The sequence below is a fragment of the Molothrus aeneus genome, chromosome 2 (genome assembly GCF_037042795.1).
Source record: "Molothrus aeneus isolate 106 chromosome 2, BPBGC_Maene_1.0, whole genome shotgun sequence".
NCBI classification, from domain to species: domain Eukaryota; kingdom Metazoa; phylum Chordata; class Aves; order Passeriformes; family Icteridae; genus Molothrus; species Molothrus aeneus.
Genome location: NC_089647.1, coordinates 14,412,268 through 14,425,533, shown reverse-complemented (window position 1 = coordinate 14,425,533; position 13,266 = coordinate 14,412,268). Strand labels below are relative to the sequence as shown.

At 40.8% G+C, this 13,266-nt stretch overlaps 1 protein-coding gene across 1 annotated transcript; it reads left to right on the top strand.

Annotated features, from left to right (window-relative positions):
• Nucleotides 1-1,115: 1,115 nt before the first annotated feature.
• On the top strand, nt 1,116-11,240 carry MRPL39 (mitochondrial ribosomal protein L39). Its single transcript, XM_066568511.1, has 10 exons — nt 1,116-1,215; nt 2,442-2,648; nt 2,872-3,011; nt 3,652-3,751; nt 5,018-5,085; nt 6,362-6,474; nt 7,995-8,060; nt 9,250-9,403; nt 10,389-10,436; nt 11,109-11,240. The coding sequence occupies exons 1-10, from the start codon at nt 1,173-1,175 to the stop codon at nt 11,193-11,195; spliced, it is 1,026 nt and encodes a 341-aa protein (XP_066424608.1). The 5' UTR covers nt 1,116-1,172; the 3' UTR covers nt 11,196-11,240.
• The last annotated feature ends 2,026 nt before the right edge of the window (nt 11,241-13,266 follow it).

The following is a 13,266-nucleotide window of genomic DNA, read 5'->3' as shown; positions in this document are numbered from 1 at the left end:
TGTTGCTGCCTAGAGTAATGCTCAGAACTACTCTCCAGAGCACTGGAAACAGCACCCAGACTGTTAGAGCTCACACAGTGTTTGGACAATGCTCTCAGAATCACTGACTGGAATTGGGAGATCTCCCTGGTCCAACCTCCCGCTTAAGCAAGGTCATCCCAGAGCACATGGCACAGGATTATGTCCAGATGGTTGTGGAATATCTCCAGTGAGAGAGAATTTCTCTGGGCAAACATGGTGTGAATCCACAAGCTCTGTCTCAGGCACATGGTGGTGGGATTCTTGGGATTGTCCTGTGCAGGGCCAGGAGCTGGACTGCAATCACAGTCATAGATTCATAGAATGGTTTGGGTTGGAAAGGACCTTGAAGGTCATCTAGTTTCAACCCCTTGCCATGGACAGGGACACCATTCACTAAACCAGGTTCCTCCAAGCCCCATCCAACCTGGCTATGAACAATTCCAGGGATGAGGCAGCCACAGCTTCTCTAAGCAACCTGTACCAGGGCCTCACCACCCTCACAGGGCAGAATGTTTTCCTTATATCTAATCTAAACCTAGTCTCCTTCAATTCAGGCCATTTTTCCTTCTTCTGTCACTACAAGCTCTGGTAAATTGCCTTGCCTCTCTTTTCTGTAAGTTTTCTTCAGGTGCTGGAAGGCCACACCTAGGACACCCTAAAGCTTTCTCTTTTCCAGCCTGAACAGTCCCAGTTCTTTCAGCCTTTCCTCCCAGCAGAGCTGCTCTATCCCTGTGATCCCCTTGGTGCCTGCTCTGGCCTGGCTCCAGCAGGTCCCTGTCCTTGCTGTGCTGGAGCCCAGAGCTGATGCAGCCCTGCAGGTGGGGTCTCAGCAGAGGGGGCAGAGGGGCAGAATCCCCTCCCTGCCCTGCTGCCCACGGGGCTCTGGATGAGCCCAGCACACGGGGGGCTCCCACAGCCCATGGCTGGGGCATGTCCAGCCTCTCACCCACCGGGATGAGATTGTCCGATGATCGCTGCGGGGCCCTTCCAAGTCAGAATACACTCTGTGGCTCGGAGTTGCGGCGGTGGCACCGGGACCAGGAGGCTCCCGCCGCCCGGCGGCCGCGCTCGGCACAGCGGCGGAACGGCGCGGCTGCGGCCGGTGTTCCTGGCGGAGCCCGGGCAGGAGGCACCGGGGCTGCTGCGGGAGCATGGCCGCGCCGTGGGCCGCCCGCGGGCTGCGGGCCGGGAAGCGTGAGTGCCGGAGGGAGCCGGGACTGCGGGAGGGAGCCGGGAGTGCGGGGCCGCGCCGAGCTCGGGCTCGTACTGTGGCCGTGCTTTCAGGGGCTGAAGGGGCCTTTTTAGGCCGCGGGGGAGTTGGCCTGTGTGAGGGGAGGGCCTTTGCAGCCAGGGAGCGACATTAACCTTTGCATAGGACCAAGTAGTTAGGGTTAGAAGAGACTTCTGGAGATCATCCAGTCCTGCCAGGGCAGGGTCACCACGAGCAGGTGACACAGGAACATGTCCAGGTGGATTTGTCTCCAGGAATGTCTCCAGGGAGATACTCCACACCCTCCCAGGGCAGCTTATTCCAGTGCTCTGCCCCTCTCCAAGGAAAGAATTTCTTCCTCATGTTGAAGTGAAACTTCTTGTGTTTTAGTTTATGGCCGTTGCTTCTCATCTTATTGCTGGTCACCACTGAAAGGAGTCTGGCACCAACCTCTTGGCACCCACCTTTGAGATATTTATGTGCATTAATGAGATTTCTTTTCAGTCTTCTCCTCTCCAAACTAAACAGGCCCAGATCCCACAGTCCCTCCTCACAAGAGAGATGCTTGAGACCCCTCATCATCTTTTTGACCCCTTTTGTTGCCTCAGAGTCTCCTCTTGTGATTTTGGGCAGGCAGTGCAGGGTCCCATCGTGCTTGAGCTGCAGAAGTGCTACCTTGTATGTATTGAGACACGCAATATTGAAGTGGGTGATCAGTAGTGTTGTAGAACCCAAAACCTTATAAAGAGGCTTTGAAAACTCAGAATGGGTCACAGAATGGTTGAGGTTGGAATGGACCACAGTGGGTCATCTGGTCCAACCTCTCTGCTCAAGTAGGATCATCCCAGAGCACATGGCACAGGATTGCATCCAGGTGGTTCTGAAATATTTCCAGTTAGGGAGACTCCACACCCTCTCCGGGCAATCTCTTTCAGTGCAGGAAAGTTCTTCATGTTCATGTGGAACTTCTGTGCATCTGTTTCTGCCCCTTGCTTCTTGTCCTGTTGCTGGGCAGAGCTTGGTCCATGCTGTGACCATTCCCTGCAGACACTGGCAGACACTGATGAGGTCCCGCCTCAATCATCCCTTCTTGAGGCTGAACAGCCCCAGTTCCCTCAGGCTTTCCTCATTACAGGGATGCTCTGCTGGACTCACCCCAGGATTGCTTGCTGTGGGATTATTGCTTACTCAGTGTCTCTCCTGTGCCCAGGGTACATCTCCACACCAGCTGTTCCTCGGCTGACGCCTGATGAGGTGGTTCGGATGCGAAATGAGCTCTTCACCAAAGAGAAAGAGAGACAATTGTCTCTTCACCCACGGATTGAGAAGATTGAAGTGAAATACACCGGGAAGCCGCACCCTGGCAGTGTGTTTGTCATGAACAAGGCTCTGTCCACGCCGTATAACTGTGCCATGCGTAAGTGGATGCACTTCTGAACTAGCCCCTCATGGTTAATGTAGTGCTGCGAATTGAAATAGAAACAGTTAATTTTTGGAGGCTTATTTCACAGTTCATCCTTCCAGGTCATTTACAAATATGAAAATTGCAGTTGTTAGAAATGCAGCAGTCTGAACTGCTGATCCTGAAAAATATGGTTATTAACTAACTAATACTTTAGGGGTTTTTAAATTTTCTTTAGATTTAAGCGAATGGCATTGCAAGAACTCTGTTCTGGCTTTTGTGGATGGTGAAATCTGGGACATGTACAGACCCCTGACCAAATCATGTGAAATTCAGTTCCTTACCTTCAAAGATGAAGATCCAGAGGAAGTAAACAAGGTAAGTTATTATCTTGTTCCATTGTAGGTGACCCTGGTTCTCTGTACCTTGTCTCATTGCAGGTGGCCCTAATTATGACCTCTTGATTCTGTGTGCACCTTTCAGCTCCATGCCTGTCTGCTTTCTTGAACTTTGTTGTCATTAAAGTTCAGACATTTTTAATGTCTTTTTAATGGTGCACCATGGTTATCATTAGCTGGACTAGTGTGTGGGCTAGGTGGTGAATTGTTGGCTTTCCTTTCAACTCTTGTATTATTCTGGGATTTCAGATTTAAATATCTCCAGGGTTACATCTGGCTTGCATTCTAATTGCAGGGGTTTTTTTAGATTTGATTCTGTTTGGAGAATCATCTCTGAAGAGAAGTTTAAATGCTAAAGAAAGGAATCATAGAATCATGGAAAAGCTTGGGTTGGAAGGGACATTAGAAGCTCATCCAGTTCCACCCCCTGCCATGGGCAGGGATGCCTTCCATTAGACCAGGTCGCTCATAGCCCTGTCCAGCCTGGCCTTGAACACTTCAGGGGTGGAATGCTTGGGTTGGCAGCTAGGTTTGTGCATCATCCAGTTAAGTTTTGGGAGATTTTTTTGGACTAATTAGCTTCTAGGCGTTAAATTCCTGTTCTGAAATTCTCTTTGCAGGCATATTGGCGTTCCTGTGCCATGATCATGGCGTGTGTGCTAAAGAGAGCATTCAAGGATGAATACTCAGTCAACTTAGTTAAAGCTCCAGAAGTGCCAGGTGATAAAAGTGTTTTATATTGATTATCTTTTGCTGCTTCTCAAGTGAGTGCTTAATAACCAAACCTAGAAAAAAATTACTTCCAATGATTGATGGTACACATTGATATGTGTATTACATGCTGTTGTAGTTGCCTTTAATTTATAATAACCACACTGAAAACAATTTTGTTATCAATGTTCAGAAAATAGGTCAGTGTGGCCACTGGGTTTCAGACCACTCAGGATTTCATAGCTGAAATTAGTAACTAAACCTCTGTATTGTGAAGTGACATGAGCAAGGTTTCTGGATGTGATGAGACATGTTTCTGTGGAATTTGCTCTAATAACCGCATAACCTTGTCCATCACTTGAGTTTCTAAAAATGATAATGTCTACACCAAACTGGAAGATTACTGAGGTACAAACAAGCTTAGTAACAACTTCTGCTCATCTGTGGTCTGATTTAAGATTTAGAAAAGTGAGAAAATGCACAATAGAATAGTTTGTTTCAATAACCAAACCTGCATAATTATGCATTTAGTGTATGAGAAGGTTGGTTGCTGGCCATGCGGAGTGCTATAGCTGCTTCTCTTTTTAGCAATTTTAGCATTTGTTGTGATTGATAAGTACAGGTAAATATTTCAGTTCTACCAGAATTTGGAATAATCTTGGATATACTCAGCTATATCATTATACTGCATGTATAGAAATAGTGTGCTCTTACTGGGTTCATAGATTGGATTTCTAAATAGCCATAACTCAATATACACAAAAGAGTGTTCTAAAAACTGTCAGATAAATTTGTGTTGCCTTTACCAGAAATCTGTGCATTGCTTGTGTCATGGATTAACAGCTCTAATATTGTCTGATTTCTCTATGCAAAAAATTCCTCTTTATAATTTAATAGCTCACATTTATTGTATCAGGCATACAATGGAAAAACAGTGAAGTATTTTTAAAGTGAGTGGTTTTGGGTTTTTTTGCAGTGTTAGATGCAGTTTTGTGAAGCAGTTTATTTTTTCTGCTCTTTATTGGGATTCTCTTATACTGATGTTACATTAAAACTCCTTTCAAATTACTTTCTCATTCAGTGAAGTGAAATTAAAATAACACAAGTTCAATCTGTCATTTTATAGTATAATCAGAGCTGAAAACTTTTGTGATGAATTTCTAGAAGTAATTCTGTTTTTCTTCTAATTTATTTTGTTGTAAGAATATGGTATGATGGTGAAATGCGTATTTTGTTTCAAACATTAATATTTTTGTCTTTGGATTGGAATTGCAGTGATCTCTGGAGCTTTCTGTTATGATGTGGTTTTGGACAGTAAACTGAATGACTGGAAACCAACAAACGTAAGCACTTTTCAGGCATAAACCCTGGAGTTCTAGAGTTTGTGTCCTTGTCCAGTTGTTCTTTTTTGATAGGGGAGAAGAGACAGAGCTTTGTTTCCCTTTTTGTTAGTGCACATTTGGAGTAGTCTTTGGGAGCTGATCTCTGCATTTGCCACACACTGGTGCTATGGCAGAGTGCTCTGACATTTCCTTTCAGACAAAAATAAACTTTGTGCTGTCATCCACATACTTTCAGGCTTTAGGTCTGTGGAGTTAGAGAAAATTCTAGTCTGAAGTACAAGTTCAGAAACAGTTGATGGGGCTGTTGGGACCTCAGTGCCATATTTGTTACTGTACAGGTCTGTTCCTCCTGAGCTGCTCTTGCCTGGTAATGTGGATGCAGCCACAGTATTTGTGTGAGTAGAGTTTCTGAAAATAAAAGTGTGTATAAGGCATATTTTCTGGTGATTTACAGCAGAATCAGTTTGTTGTTGAATAAAATCTGTAAGCACATTCAGCTGCAGCTTTCCTTAATAGCTTGCTTATGTTTCATGCTCTGCAGTAAATCTAATAATGTGAATGCTCTAAATCTCAGAACCATTTGTGATCACAAATATTTTACCCATCTGGAGCCCATTCTTGTTCTTGTGCCCAAAAAGCAGCAGAGGGGTGTATGGCTAGCAAAGCAATATTGGTACAATGCAGAATTTTTCTTCAATATGATCTTGTGGCTGAAGTAATTTGGTTAGAAATATTTTCTACATGACATTTTAAATGTAATTCCACCTCATAACAATTTCTTATTCACGAGTAAATCTGAATTACACAGAACCTCAGATTCTGGGCCAAGGTGATAAATTTTTATTTATTAAATATTCAGTACCTTTTTTTCACTTTGATCTATCATAATAGAGCTTATTTATAAGTAAAGACTCTACTCTGGGAAACAAGAGTTATAGATGAGTATTCAACAGTAGCAAGACTGTGTATGTAGTGCCATGTAGGGAAAACCTACTATTAAACTGCCTACATGTGCAGTTTAATTAATAGATATTGTTTCTGATGGAAAATGCCTATTTCTCATTGAAATGACTGGGCATGGAGTCTGTCCATTAAAAAACTGATGATCTGTAGTGCTCTTATGATAATAGTAAGACACTCCTACAGTAAAATTGCTATGTTTAGGGTTTAAAGTAGATGATCTTTGTTGCTTTGACTAATTTTTAGTATTTGTTGTGCTTTATCTGTTCACTACAGCTGTGAAAAGGTGGTTACAGTTTTTATGTTCTTTTATTAGGACAACTTCTGTTCTCTTACAAGGGATGCCAAAAAGCTAATCCATCAAGACCTGCCATTTGAAACACTGCATGTTGAAGCAAAAGTAGCACGTGAAATGTTTCAGCATAATAAGTGAGTGTCTGAATTTGCCTTTCTTTCAAAGAGGCAATTAGAAATCAAGTCAAATCTCTGCTTGGTTTTATAAATCTAAAATAAGATGTGAAGTAAGAAGGTGCTTCTCCCACTGCTGTAAATGAGCTTGCCTCCATTCTCTTCCCACCAACTTACTCACACCAATTTACTTAGTTCTTGTTCTCTTCAGAGGCCAGCACCAGGCACCTTCACTGGATGTATTTTCGTGACAAACTGAAAGACTGAGACTACTTTTGTTCACTAGTGAGCTTCAAGATTCCACTACTATTAAGTTGAAACTCTGGTGCTTAGCCTTGACATGGTGGCCTTTTCTGAAGGAGTTCCATATTTAAAGAAATGTCTATTTTTCATGTCCTGGTATCTTCAAATGAAGATTTAATGAAATGCAGTTTTTGAATTGTGCAGGGGAAAATGGGTAAAATACTTTGGTCTGTGCTTTAAAAAAAAGGTTTGTTCAAAACCTCCTGTCTTCTTTGCTGAAAAGAATACCTCAGCCATGTTTCTGGTCCACAGCTTTTTCATCATGGAGAGATGCAGGGGAAAATGAGAAATAATTTATCATTTTGTGAACCAAAATTAAACTACAGTGAAGCTAAAGTTGCAAAATAGCAAATGTTTTAGCTTAATGCTGAAGGTCATTTTAATGTGACATATGGATCATCATCTCCACTTTGTTGGCTGCCTTGACAGCAGGTGGGAGCTGACTTTTGATGGTCCCTTTAGATTTTGTGTATGGAAAGCCCAGAGAACACTTCCCTGTATTGCAGGCAGCCAGCTGTTAATGGCTGCACATTGCATCAGGTCAGTTCAGGTGGTGTCATGGTGTCTTCTAGTCTTACAGGTGACCTGAAAAACTCTTATTTGTAGTAGTAGGTCCATTGTATCTTTCTGGATAAAACTGTGGTGTGGGAGTGTAGCCCTCCTATAAAATATGCGCAGAATAGACTGGAATAGATGTTCCAATGGGAAGGGACCTACAACAACCCCCTAGTTCAGCTGGCTGACTGATGTGGGGCTGACAACTTACAGCAAGTTATTAAAGGCATTGCCCAGATGCCTCTTAATCAGTGACAGGCTTGGGGCATTGACTACCTCTCCAAGAAGCCTGTTCAGTGTTTGAACACTGTCTCCTAAGGAAATGCTTCCTAGTGTCCAGTTTGAACCACCTCCGAGCACAACATTAAACCATTCCCAAACATCCTGTCTCAGGATCCCATGTTGGCTGTGCCATGATGATTGCACTATTTTTAAAGTGCCTTTCAGTTGTGCTCAGTAAAATCTCTGTAATTTTTCCATGAACTGAGGTTAACTAACAGGTCTGTTAATGAAGCATGTCAATATGTGTTCTCATTAGGAATTTAAACCAGTCTCAAAGCTCACATAAATGGAAGCATGATTTTTTAGGAATTTTAAATGAATTAAATTAGTTTCTGAAGTGCTCTTGTAAGAGCAAGGTGTTAAAGGTGAGGATTTTTAAAATAATTTTTTTTCTTGTCCAGATACAAAATGGAGATGATAGAAAGAAAAGCTGCTGAGAATATGGAAGGAATTGTACCATTATATAGGTAAGCAAAACTGAACTCCCATTCTGTAATGATTCACTGGAACATTTAAGTATATTGCAAGTACTCTCTGCAAGTGAGAAGAGCAAGTTACTTGGGATGGTTTTAAATTTAAAGATCATTTGTTTTCATTACTGCCTGTGGTCTGTCTTAAGTTGGTGCGGTTTGTTTGCTTGGTTTTTTAAATGTAACTATTATTTTGTGATACTTTGTGATACTATGTTTCTATTTCTTGTTATGTTAAGGGTGGTTAAGTGCCAGAGAAGTCTTACTGTTTTCAGTGCTTTTACATGAAAACTAAATAAATCTCTAGAGCTTGACAGACTGAATAAAATACAACCCAAATACTGGTTTGAAAACAAGAGTTAGCATTGCATAATGGATTTTTCTTTCAAAGTTGTCAAGATTTTCCTAACTTGCAATCCACTATTTTGTAGTGGTGGAGATGAGAATAGAACAGCATCCTGGGGATACAGTGTAAGATACAGAGTTCTTAGTCTGGAGGCAGGATAATTGTCTGTATCTCAGGCCATTCTCTGTCTTAGGCTGTTGTAGGATATTCAGTTGTGTAGATGTCTTAAGAGTTCCTAATTTGTTTTTGTTCTACCTTAAGGAGCATCATCCATCTAAAGGAACAGATATCTTTGCAGTGGTGGTTCTTGAAATTTTAGAACAATGTTGTGTCATTCTTTCCTTCCACCCACTCAGATTTGCTCAATAAAGAGGAAAATGGGCTTACCTATTGCTTTCTGGGAGAGGTTCATTCTCAGTATTGGCCTTACTATGCTGTGTCTTTTCTCAATTGATTTGCAGTTTTCCAAGAACTGGAAAGAGAAATAACTGTGCAGGTTGTAAACACTGTACTGTGTAAAACTGGTGATCTTGGAGACAAATGTTTTTCTGGTGAATGACAGTTATCCCAGTTTTAGCGCCAACATGGCATCAAAGACTTTCCTAGACTTGAGGTTTAAATTTCCTAAGTTAATTTAAGGAAATTGTGTGACCTATACTTTTGGTTTAGGAAACTTCAAAATGCTGAGCTGGAGATTTGTTTAGATTTAGTTTGGGATTTGTGTGGATTTTCTTTCTGTTGATTGGAATTTACTAATCAAAAATAAAACCTAATCTCCTTGTATTTTGCTCCAAATATATTTGGCATATAAACTGGGTTTGTTTTTTTTGTTCTCCCCAGGTTTGGTGACTTTGTAGATGTCAGTGAAGGTCCTCATATTCCAAGGACAAGTTTCTGTTTCCAGTATGAGATAACAGCAGCCCATAATCTTCAGACTGATCAGTCTGAATTGATAAGGAGATTCCAGGGTGTGTCCTTGCCAGTCCATTTGAAGGTAAGTAATCCATTTTGCACAGGTTTTTCTTCTTTAAATTGGAGCATTTTACCTGTGTTTCCATTTTGTTAAGTGCTATGTTGGTAGCTGAATGGAGTTCGTAGTTGAGAGCTGTAGAAAGGGAGTGCCCCTGATGGTGACTGTGTTGGATATTTGGGGTTCATTTTCCTGAAACAGTAGTGGATGTGCAGTCAGAACTAGAAAAGTTTGCATGAGAGGGCCCATGATGTTATTTTTTAGTATGGAAGGTGTTGTTTTGGCTGTATAATTTCTGCATGGATATTTCATTCTGCTTGCCTAAGTTGTGCATGCCAGTCTTCTAACATCTAGGCCACTGACAGTGCTTAAAAGAGCAGAACTTTGTGTTTATGCTCATGATAAATATACCATTCAAAGAATTTTATGGCACCAAAGTAAAAAGTAGCAACAACAAAAAATGTCCAAGCTCTAATGAGTCTTAAGCAAAGAACTGAAGGTGGAGGCAGGAGTCTTTATTCCCATTCGTGTTGACTTACATGATTTTGACCTTGTTATCTAGCACATGTACTGTTGTCTTAGTTGGGGAAGTTTTCAAGCGTTCCTCAGCTGATGTCTGTGTTCCCTTCCTAAGCATAATTCCCTTTTTTTCCCAATTAATTCCTCAAGGATTCCACACAGTGAATGAATCATAGAACCATAAAATGGTTTGGGTTAGAAGGGAACCATACAGTTCCAATTCCCCTTCCATGGACTGGATTGCTCAGAGCTCCATTCAGCCTGGCCATGAACACTTCAGGGATGGGGCATGTGATGGGTAGACATTTATTCAAGTCCCCCACATGAATATGGGCAAATTGGACACCAAAATTTTAAGTTGTTAAAGCGGAACATTTGAACTGGGCATTATTATGGTTTTCTGCCGTCATTTCTATACACTTGTCAAATCTATTCTATGATAAGATTATTTTTTACCTCTGCTAACATCATTTAATGTCATTTCACACAGGCTCACCACACTGTGTGGCACAAGTTGCTGGAAAGATCAAAGAGGCTGGTAAGTCTCACTAGAGGTGAAGTACAGGTTACCAAATACAAAGGTGTATGCTCTGATAGAGGACACTTTAAATTATTAGAGGTAGGTAGTATACTCAAGAACATATCTTTAGGAATGGAAATATTCACAGGTGAATGGAAATCAGAAATCTAACTGCTTGTTTATTAGAGAATGTGGTAGCACTGTTTCTGAGGTCTGTTATTGAAAAGCATTGCGCCATTTAAGAAACATGTATTATTTGGTTGATATGATTTATCCAATTAAAAAATACTTCAAGGTAAATGGAACTATAAGATATTATAACCCACATATAACCAAATAACCACTTTCAAGACATATTTAAACATAGGAAGTCTTTGTAAGAATTAAGGAGCAACTGTTGTAGAGCCTTTTGATCAACAATTTTACTTACTTGTTTGGCAAGAGACAGAAAAAAAAATACTTCATGTATTCTGAAACTTGTTAGCCATGGATATGTTCTGAGTATGCCCCATGGCATCTTCCCTGAAGTTAGTTTGAATATTCTTGTTCTTCAGGTTTTTTAATTTTGGAGATAATAGTCTTTGTAGATTGTCCTTTCTTGTTACAGTGACAGTATGAGGGGAGGGTTTTCAGGATCAAGGAGAGTGAAATAATTTTTAAAAATATAACAAAATTGATATCTTTGTGCAGGTCACTGAAGAAGAATATTTGGAAACAGCAGCACAATGTCTTGAGGCAAAAGATGGAACTGAAGAAGGAAAACATGTATCAATTTAAATTAAGTTGAACCTCTAAATGTACATAATAAAACCTGTATTTTTACATGGCTGGTTTGTGCCTCTTACAAAAATGTCTTGGGTAATTAATTTGAATTCTGTGACATAAATCATAGATAAGTATAGACACAGGTATACACAAAAGGTTTCAGTCCCCTTTAAAGTTTTCCTTAAAGAAAAAAAGGGTGGGTGGAGGGAAGTTAATTTTTTATCTGCAATAACTTGCAAGTTGCCCCTGTCCTTACCTTGGCAACAGTAATTGCATGTGTCCATCCATATGTTGATGCCTACTGCAACCAAAAGTTGAGACAAATAGTATCTTAAAAAGATACCCTTAAAAGTATGTAAAGGTATAATTGCCACTGCTTTACCAATACAAAAATAGTACAATGTAAAAGCCAGAAAGTTCTTGGAGTTTAATGATTTCTTTCTGCTGCACAAGTGCTGTTAATTTTTCCAGAATAATACCAAGAATTTAGTTCATTACTTGGATCCCTAGTGTACTAAGATTTATTATGCATTTTCTTCGTTTGATATTTAAATATGGTAACTTCAGTTAAATTTTGCAAGGGGGTTTTGTTAGATGATGTTTTCTAATGTTTTGTATTTTCATCCCTAACTCATTAGAACTGTTCTCATTATACCAGAGGAAATTTTTATTACTTTTTGAAGTGCAAATATTTTCTCCGAATTTCATCCCAATTATTATTTTTACCATTAACTGCATCACATAGTTCCTAATCGGTTGACACCACAGTTTTGTGAAAGCAGGGTAGTAGTTCAATAAAATACATTTAGGTATAACCCATGTCTTCTCAGGCTACTTGGAAAATGGATGGGGTTTTTTTCTCTTGATTAATATTGTTTATAATGGTATCAGATGCTTATTTTTTAAAATAAGATTGTGGATTCAAAGTTTACCTTCAATGCACACATATGCATTTACACATTCTGTATATTTCCATTAAATTGGACTTGCTGGAGTGTACTTTGGCTTTGAACATGTTGTTCTGGTGCTGTTGAAGAAGCAGGCATTGTTTCTCATCTTAAGAAACACAAAAATTTGTTGTGTTGTTTTCTTGGGTTTGTTGTGGTTTTCTTTTAGTTTTGCTTGGTTGGTTGGTTGGTTTATGTTTGTTGTTTAATTCAGTACTTGCCATCTTTGATTAACCCAAAGCTGGTGAAATTTTGCCATCTGAATTTTGAGATCCAATCCAGGTGGTCTGTTTTGAATCCTAAGCTTCTTTACTACAACCCAGCAAGCCCCTGATGTCTGCTTGCTATTTTGGGTATCCAGAATTCCTCCTGTATTCCACCAGCTGCAGAGGAAGGTAAGATGGCTGTTATCTCTTAGGAATATACCTTTTTTAACCCTGTCTGGAATTTCAGAATTTTTCTGGCAGGTTCTTTTTCATGGGGCTGGGGAGAGGGGTTTTTTTTTTGTTTGTTATGTTTGGGGTTTGAGTTTTTTTGGTTGGAGCAGCAGGAGAGTCACCCCACAGGTGAATCCCCACAAAAGGGACTTTTGCAAGTGTGCGACTACAATACTGAAAACGTTGATGTCTGTAGCAGACCCTTCCCTGGAGGTTGTGCATAAAATGGTGGAAGCTCAAACTTCTATAGAACTCTGTGCTTTCTCACACCTTGACTTCCATGGGATCTGGAAGACAGGAGAGATGTAGCTGGAGGATGCCTTTGAAAAGCACCAGGATCCTCACAGAGTAGAGCAACAGTTAAGAGAACTGGGCAAAAATGTTCATTTCTTTCTTACCATAGCACATTTTGAAACTGGAATGCAGATTGAAGTCTGCTCTGCCAATGTGGGATTCAGAGCCACATGTGCAGAGAAGAACATCTGTGGTTTCTGGGGGAGATGGCTCATATAGTGTTTTGAGCACTCCCTGCCTGATCTGTATTAAGTGGTGGCACTGCTAGAAAAGTCCTGAACATTTCATAAATGAGCATGAGAACAAATGGAAGCAGTGCTCAGTGCCCCTGGCAGCCACAGAGCAGCAGGGAGATACAACCCTGAGCTCTAGGCCATTTGTTTTAGCACTGGCTGTTGGTGCATG